General features: G+C 39.9%; 1 protein-coding gene and 1 pseudogene across 1 annotated transcript in view; both read left to right on the top strand.

The window, feature by feature from the left end:
* The window catches only part of LOC103213769, a 10,538-nt pseudogene extending 6,508 nt beyond the window's left edge, over positions 1–4,030 (top strand).
* Positions 4,031–9,705: 5,675 nt separating this feature from the next.
* ZC3H6 (zinc finger CCCH-type containing 6) overlaps positions 9,706–10,509 on the top strand; it is a 56,643-nt gene continuing 55,839 nt past the window's right edge. The window contains exon 1 of the mRNA XM_007959512.2: positions 9,706–9,714. Within this exon, the coding sequence (XP_007957703.1) occupies positions 9,706–9,714 (9 nt within the window). The remainder of the gene's footprint in view (positions 9,715–10,509) is intronic.

Below are 10,509 nucleotides of genomic sequence, written 5' to 3'. Positions count from 1 at the left end.
GAGGAGAACTTCCCTGATATGATGAAAGATGAGAATATATCTATTCAGGAAGTCCAATGAACCCCAAACAGGATAGACCTCAAAAGAAAAACACCAAGACATATCATCATCAAACTCACCAAAACCAAAGACAAAAAAAGAATCATGAGAGCAGCACGGGAAAAACAAAAAGTTACCTACAAGGGGCAACCAATAAGACTAAGCTTGGATTTCTCGGCAGAAACTATGCAGGTGAGAAGACAGTGGGATGGTGTATATAAAACACTGAAGGAGAAAAATTCCCAACCAAGAATTATGTACCCAGCAAAACTGTCCCTCAAATATGAATGGTGAAATTAGGACATTTTCAGATAAGCAGAAATTAAGGGGATTTGTTAAAACCAGACCAAGCTTACAAGAGATACTAAAGGGAGCCCTTTGGCCAGAGAAGCAACAACAGCCAACAACAACTGACCATTAACACACATGATGATATAACCCAGAAACCAACCCAGCTATGGAAGTATCCAAAGTAAATAAGCTGGTAAAAAGATGGTAAACAGGGAACCAGAGACATCAACCAACAAATGAGGACAACTACAAACCATAAAGAGGGAAAGAAATCTATGTCGTTACAGAACTTCTAGATGGTAGGGAAGTCAAGACAACTATGAGGTAGAATGGACTGTTCTACACTTGGGAAGAAAACTATAAATCACAGGGTAACCTCAAAGAAAAATGATAAACCTTCACATCAAAATAAAAAAGAGGATCAGCATAAATATTCAGCAAATACTAAAACAATAGCAATGAAGAAAGTGATAATATAATTCATAAATAAAACGAGCTCAGCATAGAAAATTATATGGAACAAAGAAGTCAACACATTGAAAAAGCACATGACAAAAATAACAGCAACAAATTCATATTTGCTGATAATTACGTATCTAGCAAGGGACTTATCTCTAAGATTGATGGAAAAAAGTTGGAGATACTATTTGACCCAGCAACCCCATTACTAGATATATATCCTAGAGAGGTGAGAGCCAGGATAGGAACAGATACATGCACGCTCATGTTCATCACAGCCCTATTTACAATAGCAAAAAGATGGAAACAACCTACATGCCCATCAGCGGAAGAGCGCTAAAGAATAATGTAGAGTCTGCAAAACACCGCATAATATGGATGAACTTGGAGGACATTATGCTGAGTGAAATAAGTCAATCATAGAAGGACAAATATAGTATTAGTTCGTTGTTGTGGAGGGTCAAGGAAAGGTTTATATATGGAGGGAAACTTTCTTTGTTGGTTGCCAGGGGTTGGGTGGGGGGGGGGGGGACCCCTGCAAAGAAAAAAAAAATGCATTGACCCATGTCACTTTAGTTTTGTGTATTTCACTGTACATAAATTATATTTCAATAAAATGCATTAAAAAATAATAAGAAGAAGTAGATTGCCCAATCTTCCTTCCAAGGAGTAGCTGATGGGTTTGAACTGCTGACCTTCTGGTTAGCAGTCAAGTGCCTTAGGCAATACACCATTGGTATTAAATACCCATAGCAATAAAATGGAAAAGAAAAAAAAAAGTGAGTTCAAAACACAACTTGAAAAACTGAAAAACAATAAAAAAAGGAAAAGAAAGAAAGAGGAGGGAATTAATAAAGTTACAAGCAGAACTTAATAAATTAGAATGAATAACCAGTAGTTTTAAGAAGATCAGCATACATAAATCATTGTGTGGTATAGTAAATTACATGGTATGGCTTTTCTAGCCATAATCTTTGTAACTCCCACTTTGCAGTGAGCAACTGAGTACCTGATAATTAAAGTTATCCACCTGGGATATTTCTGTTGAGGTAGCAGGAAGTAATCTTCTGGGAAGTTTGCTCTCTCTCAGGTGTGTAGAATTCTGATGTTGGGATTGGTTGGTTTTGGCCATTCTGCCAGGCTCAGAAGGAGCCTTCCTAGAAGCAGAAGGAGTCTCTCTGACTGCCAGCTGAGGGAGACATATGGCTGAGGGAGATGCACGGCTGCTGAGAGAGAGAGATGAATGGCTGCTGAAAGAGGGGCCCAGCTGCTGAGAGAGAGAGAGAGAGAGAGACATGAGCAGCTGCTGAGAGAGGGGCCCGGCTGCTAAGAGAGAGAGAGCCTGCTGAGAGAGACGGAGTGTGTTCCTGAACTTGAATTGTAGCCCGTTGTTTCCCTAATAAACCCCATAATCTGTGAGTTCTGTGTGGCCACTGCAGGGAATTATCAAACCCAGCAGAGAAGTGGTGGGTGCTGTCAGAGGGATGGTTGGTGTCAAGGTTGGTAAGAGGCCTGGAGGGTGGTGGCATGTGGCAGCATGTCTGGCCTCATAAGAACAGGCCTTGGGCTGCTGATGGTGATTATGTGTCTTCCTCTTGTATAGTGAGAGGAGCTCAGAAGATGACTCCTCTCTGCCCCTGTAGCACATTGGATGACCTAATTTAAAAAAGAAAGAAAAGAAGAAAATAAAATTTGTTATGTTGAGGGTAAAATAACTGTCAAAAAGATGAATTAAAACCATGAGAGAGTTATTTATACAATTGTGTGAAAACCCAGATGAATAGATAATTTTTAAGGAAAATACTACTCAACAAAATTGATTCCATAGACTTTTTGGCAAGAAGGTAGTTTAAAATCTCCTCTACTAAGAAGCATAAGGGCCAGATGTTTTCAAATGAGAGTTCTCCCAGACCTTTAAAGATCAGCTAATTCCTTGCCATATGAGCTTTTCTAAAGACTGGCTGAAAGTTCTTATGATTTTTTCCTGATTACGTTTTGAGGTCTGGAAATAATTCTGGGCTTCCTGTCTTCCTACTGTTTCTGGTGGGCTTTGTTTAGCTGAGCCTGAACTGGGGCAGATGGAGACAGATTGGTACAAAGAGGTGACAGGTGACATCTATGAGTATGGAGCCCTCACTCTCAATGATGAGGAATATATCCAGTTTAGGCAATATGTGGGCAAGCATGTTGTGGTAGTTATGTTTGTGTATCATTTTGGCTGGGCCTGGTTGAGTGGCTGGGCAGCTGGTGGTAGTTATTCCCCATGATGAGACTGGCAATCAGCTCCATGGTATGATCTACCACAAGCAGCTGAGTAGCTGCCTTTGGGATGTGGTCTGCTTCCTGTGTATAAGGAGAAGCTTTGAGAATGGTCTCTAACCTATTGCACACTTGGACCCTGCATGTCGTCGTTCAGCAGCCTGCCATGCTCTGCTGACCTTGGGACTTATAGTGAACTTGAATTAATGGCCTGCCATGTGTTTTGGTAACATCGGGATTGTGCCTTTTTATTTGTCAACCTTGGGCTTCTCAGCCTCAGCAGCCAGCAGCTGTCTGAGTGAAGAAATGCCTCTAGCTCCAGTGGGCCGGGAGCAGGAGGCAGAGCTGGACCCCCAGGTTGAGGGACTTACACCCAGCCCTTAGAGCCTGGCACTTTGAACTTGGACTTAAAGCCTCCAGGCCAAGAGAATAAACTTTCTTAAGGCCATCCCATTTGTGGTATATTCCTGTGCGAGTGGTACTAGGTAATCAGAAGACATGTCTTCTTTGTCAATGTGGCCACCTACTGAGGATTGACAGCTCAGTATCCTGAACTCAATGCACTGCCAGAGTGGATTCAATCTGAAGCCTTTTGGTCGAGTGTTGGGTTTTCTCTGCAACCAGTTTGGAAAACAAGAACCAGGAAGGAACTTGAAGAACCTTTCTGGACTCAAGTATGTGCATTCAGTTGGCGGCTTTGTCCCCAGTTTCCAGTTCTTTGAGAAAAAGGGATATAAACGGAGAAAAAGAACAGAAGGTCTTTACTTTCTTGAAGAACTACTGTCTTCTCCACTCTGCAATTTTTGGCTCATAAAGCCAACTCTTTTAGGAGCCCATGATGGTCCATGACATCTGCTTGTATTTTGAGAAGTTCCCAGTGGGACCTGATAGAGTCTCTGCCATGCACTGGTACCATCAGGCTTCAGTTTACAACAATCAAGTCAGACTCCTGGAGTACCTGAAGAAGTTTGAAGCCCAGTAGAAAGGGCTAGAGAGTAGCAAAAATAACAACCTTGCCTCCTACTTGATTGACCTTTGTAACAAAGAATCCATCTTTGCTCCACTTCTTCCAACCCCAGCCTAGATATGACAAACCATCATGTACTACCAAAGCACTTGTGTGTGTGTGTGTGTGTGTGTGTATGTTTGAAGAATTGGGGTAGGGAAACCTCTTTACCCAATTTTCTCTTCCCAGAGTACTAGTTTTTCTTCTAATCCATTCCAAAGAGAAATCATCTTTCAGGATAGATAGTTCAGATTACCCCAAAACCAAACATACTGCTATCAAGTCTATTCGTACTCATAGCAACCCTATAGGACAGAGGAGAACTGTTCCATAGTGTTTCCAAGGCTATAAATCTTTGTAGGAACAGACTGCTACATCTTTCTGCTATAGAGTGATTAATGGGTTTGAACTGCTGACATTTTGGTTAGCAGCAGAGTACTTTTCAAATTACCCCAGGATCCTAAAAAGGCAATACCCAGAAGCTCTGGCACCTATCCTTTCCGCATCCTGAATGCGGAAAGAAAACAGGAACTGTCAACAAGACTGTCTTAAGTCCTGTTCGTGGCCACTTGCCTCCTAGAAATTAGGCATACATTATAACACTCTTCCTCTCCCTACACAATCCTCCTTTATTCACTTGGGAGCCTGTAGTTCTCTTGTAGGACCTCTGAAGGCAAGGTGAGAGCAGGAACCTCACCTCACCTGAAAGGAGTGACATAACCATGATGATGGGTGCCAGAGTCCCCTCTGGCCTGGACCCTACCAGAACCTTCTCTGGTGCCTGTCCTTTAGAGCATTCAGGCCATGGCACTTGGGCAGGAATGTCCCTTCACTCTTGGTGATGGGCTGCCTCCTTTCTTCCTGAGTCTTTCCAACTTTGGATTCATTCTTATCACTGTGTCATGTAAAAACAATAAAAATGATTTACACCATGGGGCAGTTCTGCTTTGTTCTGTAGAGTCATAATGAGTCAGAATTGACTTGGTGGCAGTGGGTACAGTATAGCTAGTCCTTAAAGCCCTTTGCCCTCCAGTTAACTTTATTAAACTTCTTTATAAAATTTGCTAATTTATTTGTCTGTAAACTCTTGAACTACTCTGAACCAATCAGGTGATATATAAGCATTTATTGGGTTGTGCTATGATAAATATTTTGATTAAAGAAGAAAAGCATATAATTCTTTCCACACAAGGAGCTTGATTTTATTTGGGAAAATTAGGGAGGTAGGTCATAGGCATAAAACAGTTATCAAAATAGTATATAATCAAGTGCTACCTAAGTATAGACAGAAAATTAGACATTTTACTATTGCTAACTGTGCAATTCAAGAGGACTTAAAGCACTTACTGATGAAGAACAGTCCATGGGAAGAAAAATCAAGAAATCAAACAGCATATTGTACTGGGCAAATCTGCTGCAGCGGACCACTTTAAAATGTTTTAAAGCAAAGATGTCACTTTGAAGACTAAGATGTGCCTGACCCAAGTCATGGTATTTGCAGTTCACCTCATATGCATGTGAAAGCTGGATAATGAATAAGGAAAACCAAAAACGAATCGATGCATTTGAATTATGGTGTTGGCAAAGAATATTGACTATACCATTGACTGCTGGAAAAAGAGACAGATTTGTCTTGGATCAAGTATACCTGGAATGCTCCTTAGAAGCAAGAATGACAAGACTTTACCTCTTGTACTTTGGTCATGTCAGGAGGGACCAGTCCTTGGAGAATGGTACCATGTTTGGTACAGTAGAGGGTCAGTGAAAAAGAAGAAGGCCCTAAGTGAGATGCACTGAAACTGCCACATTGGGCTTATGCATAGCAGACTGTGAGGATCATAGAGGACCAGGCAATGTTTCATTCTCTTTTATATAGGATTGCTATGCATCAGAACCAACTCGATGGCACCTAAGAACAACAATTTTTGTAATTCAGATAATATATGTGAAATACAGTGAGCAAAGGAATTGAACAGTAAGGATTAGAATTGATGTAAAAACAAAAATGAAATATAAAAAAATATAAAGGGGGAAATATTTTTGGTGATTGGGAATATCATGAATAAGAAGCATAGGAGTTTGGGTATATGAAGGATTAAAACCAAAGAAACCAAACTCACTGCCATAGAGTCGATTCCAACTCATAGCAACCCCCTTGGGTTTTCGAGGCAGTATCACTACAGAAGTCTTCCATATTTTTAATGATTCTGAGTTTTGTTCCACTCCACTTCTGTGTAGAGGCTGGTGAGTTTGAACCACCAGCCTTCTGGTTAACAGTCAAATGCTTAGGCACTGTACCACCAGAGCTCCTTATATGAAGGCTTAGCTGGATTTAAACATGTTCTCATTGTAAAGGAGGAAGAGCTAAAGGTGAGGTAATCTGTATTTTGGGAGGTCTTGAAACTAATACAGAGTTGTTTAAAATTGGAAAGGCAGGTTTATAGAATTAGAATGGCATTTTAGAAAGGTTAACCATAAGTAGCATCAGAGTACAGGGTGGACTGGAGGTTTGAGAGATATGAGGCAGGTATTTCAGGGGACATTCGTTTTTGTTTGTTTTGTTTTTAATTGGCCATTGGAGTATGTGTATGTATGTATATTATTTGTTCAGGATAACCAAAGTAATACAAAGTTAATTATTAACACATAAATAGAAAACAAAATAAGAAACCCATTGCCATCGAGTCAATTCCAACTCACAGTAACCCTCATTGGGTTTCCAAGGCTATAATTCTTTTTTTTTTGGAATTTTTATTGTGGTTTGAGTGAAAGTTTACAGAGCAAATTCAAATCCATTTTCCATACAGCAGCTCACGTACACTTTGTCTCATGACATTGACTACAATTTCCCACAATGCAACAGCTCCCCTCCCCTTCCTCCTCATAGCCACCTCTTCCCTGTGTCCTTCCCTCCCATGCACTCCTGCGCCACCCCCAGCTGTCTCCCTGTGCATACACAGCCCTTCTGTTCTCCCATGTTTGATCTCTCCAAGGAGTGTATCTACCTAATGTAAATATTCAGCTCATATGCCTGTCTTTTGTTTGACTAGAAGCCACAGGCGTGGGTTCAATTCCAGACCTGAAGGGTAGCAAGGGGCCATAGTCTTAGGGATTCCATGGGCGCTATCAGACCAGCACACTTGGTCCTCATTTTTTTTTTTTAATGATTCTGAGTTTTGTTCCACATTGTTCTCACACTCTAACCAGGGTCTCCTATACAGCCAAGGCTGTAAATCTTTAAGGAAGTAGATTACCTCATCTTCCTCCCACAGAGCAGCTGGTAGGTTTGAACTGCCAGCCTTCTGGCAAATGCTTTATGCACCGTACTACCAGAACTCCTTAAAGCCACTGTAATCTAATGGCCAAGATGTAACGGTCAGTATGCAGTCTTCTAGATATTCTTATAGGAGCTCTGGTAGTGTAGTGCCTAAGACATTTGACTGCTAACCAGAAGGGTGGCGGTTCAAATCCACAGCCACTTCTCAGAAGGAAGGTTGGGCAATCTACTTCTGTAGTGATAACTGCCTCCGAAACCCAAGGAGGGGTCACTATGAGTCATATCTGACTTGATGGCATATAACAACAGCAACAACAACAGATATTCTTAATGCTTGTGCTTACGTATAATATTATTTCTACGATACAGGCTTTGTTTTAGACTGACTGTATTGGAATTTTGGAGCTTCAGAAGCTGATCCAAGTTTGTGGCAATAACAATGGTCAGAACTGCTGTATGGAAAGTGAATTTGCTCTGTAAATCTTCACCCAAATCAAAATTAAAAAAAAAAAAAAAAAGAATGGTCAGAAATAGATAAAGAAATCCTGTAGGAAGGAATTGATGAAAGTTGGGAGTGAAAGGAAGAAATCAAATATGACTCTCACATTTTTAGCCAAGGAGAATGGTGCTGTTGTTAATAATGTCAGAAAGTAGGTAGAGCTGGGTTAGGGGAAAAGATAATGAATTTTAATTTAAATACTGTAAATTTGAGGTAAAAATGAAATTTCCAGAGGAAGTTCTAGTAAATGCATTGGAAATACAAAGTGGAGAGTTTCTGTTGGAAATGTAGTCTTTAGAGTAATTTTTTAAAGCTCATGAGTGCTGAATACAAAAATTTTTTCCCAAAGGAAGAGAATAGAGCCTTTTGGATGCTTGGGGCAAAGTAATATAAAGTGAAGCAAGAGGATCTCAGAAGTACGTGCAGTGTTTTCCACTTTATAAATACCCAGCTGGACCAATAAACAATATCATGAAAAATGAAGAAAAGAATGAATTTGTTAAGGACTTTCTTCTTTTGAGGAGCCCTGGTGGTGCAGTGGTTAAAGCACTTGTCTGCTAATCTGAAGGTGGGAGGTTCAAACCCTCCAGCTGCTTCACAGGAGGAAGATGTGGCAGTCTGCTTCTATAAAGATTACAGCCTTGGAAATCCTATAGAGCAGTTCTAATCTGTCCTGTAGGGTCACTTTGAGTTGGAATCCATTTGATGGTGTAGTTTAATATTTTGGTTTTTCATTCTTCTTGGATCAACAGGGAATACCCATGGAAGCAGCACTGAGGAATTGCATTGGGCAAGTCTGCTGCAAAAGATCTCTTTGTAGTTCTAAAAAATAATGATGTCACTTTGATGACTAAGGTGCATCTGAGCCAGAGAGCCTGGATAGAGTGGGAGAATAATGTGGAGCAAAACTCAAATCATAAAAAAGACCAGATTTCTTGGTCTGATAGAGCCTAGTGAGACCTCTGAGATATGGCCCTTAGCCATCCTTCAGGTCTGGAATTGAACTCACTCCTGTGGCTTCCAGCCAAACAATAGACAGGCATATGGGCTGAACATTTATGTCAGATAGATATACTCCTTGGAGTGATCAATCCTGGGAGAACAGAAGGGCAGTGTTTGCACAAGGAGACAGCTCAGGGGGTGGGAGCACATGGAAGGGAAGGACACAGGGAAGAGGTAAATTACAGGAAGGAAATGGGAAGAGAGCTGTTACATTGTTGGGAATTGTGGTCAATATTATGAGACAATATGTGTATGAACTTCTGTATGGGAAATTAATTTGTTCTGTAAACTTTCACCCAGATCTCTCTCACACACACATACACACACACACAAAGTGTGCACCTGAGCTAAGCTATGGTCTTTTCAGTGCCTTCATGTGTATGCAACAGCTGGGCGATGAAAAAGAAGACAGAAGATTTGATGCATTTGAATTGTGGTGTTTTGGAAGGATATTGAACATACAGGCATACCTTGTTCTATTGTGCTCTGTTTTATTGCACTCTGCAGATGTTGCATTTTTTACAAATTGAAGAAGGTTTGTGGCAACTCTGCATTGATCAAGTCTGTTGGCACCATTTTTCCAAGAGCATGTGCTCCCTTCATGTCTCTGTGTAACATTTTGATAATTCTCATAATATTACAAACTTTTTCATAATGCTTTTGTACATTTAATAGACTGTGATATGGTATAAACATAACTTTTATATGTACCGGGAAACCAAAAAAATTGTGTGACTTGCTTTATTGTAATAGTCACTTTATTGAGGTGATCTAGAACTGAATGCACAATATCTCAAAGGCATACCTGTACCACGAACTGCCAGAAGAATGAAAAAATCAGTCTTGGAAGAAATAACCAGAGCACTGTCAGAAATGAGGATGGTGAGACTTCAGTTCATTTACTTTGGACACATCACCAGGAAAGACCAGTCTCTAGATTAGGGGGATAATATTTGGTAACATAGAATATCAGCAAAAATGAGGAAAACCCTCAGTGAAACGGATTGACAACAATAACTTCAACAACACGTTCAAACATACCAAACAAGGAGTGTGAAGATGGTGTCAGAGCAGGCAGTGTTTTGTCTGTTATACATAAGGTACTCATAAGTTGGAGCCAGCTTGATGGGCAGCTAATAACAACAACAAAATTTCCCAAATGGCATTTGGTATGCTTCTGAAAAATACTTGCTGAGTATCTTCTTTGTGATTGAAGAAGTCAGAAAAAAAATTCCAAGAGATGGAATTTTAAATTTGGTCTTAAAGATAGTTGCCTTTTTTTTTCCAGGTAAAATCTATGTACTCAAAGAAAATTAGACAATGGAGAAGTATAAAAAGAGAAAGAAATCACATTTGAGTCTTCCTGTGCTTTTCCCCCCCTTAATATTGGATATGATATTGTTTAATTAATTTGATAATTTGTGTTTGCACTTAAAATTACAAGATAAGCATTTTATTATGTTGCTATAAAATCATCCTGACTGTCATTTTAGTTGACTACTCTGCACTGTCCTTTAACAATAGTCGCTTGCTGTCCAACATGTAGTTTATTTGTAGTAAATCTTTTTCTTTTTTTTTTTTTTTAAGTTTTTATTGTGATTTTGGTGAAAATTTACAGGGCAAATCATTTTTCCATTCATCAGACCACATATATTTTGTTTCATGTCATTGATTGCA

Source organism: Orycteropus afer, unplaced genomic scaffold, assembly GCF_000298275.1.
Source record: "Orycteropus afer afer isolate SDZICR_OR568_19922 unplaced genomic scaffold, OryAfe1.0 scaffold00017, whole genome shotgun sequence".
Taxonomy (NCBI): domain Eukaryota; kingdom Metazoa; phylum Chordata; class Mammalia; order Tubulidentata; family Orycteropodidae; genus Orycteropus; species Orycteropus afer.
Note: the sequence above shows the minus strand (reverse complement) of the source record. Positions and strands in the feature narration are given on the sequence as shown.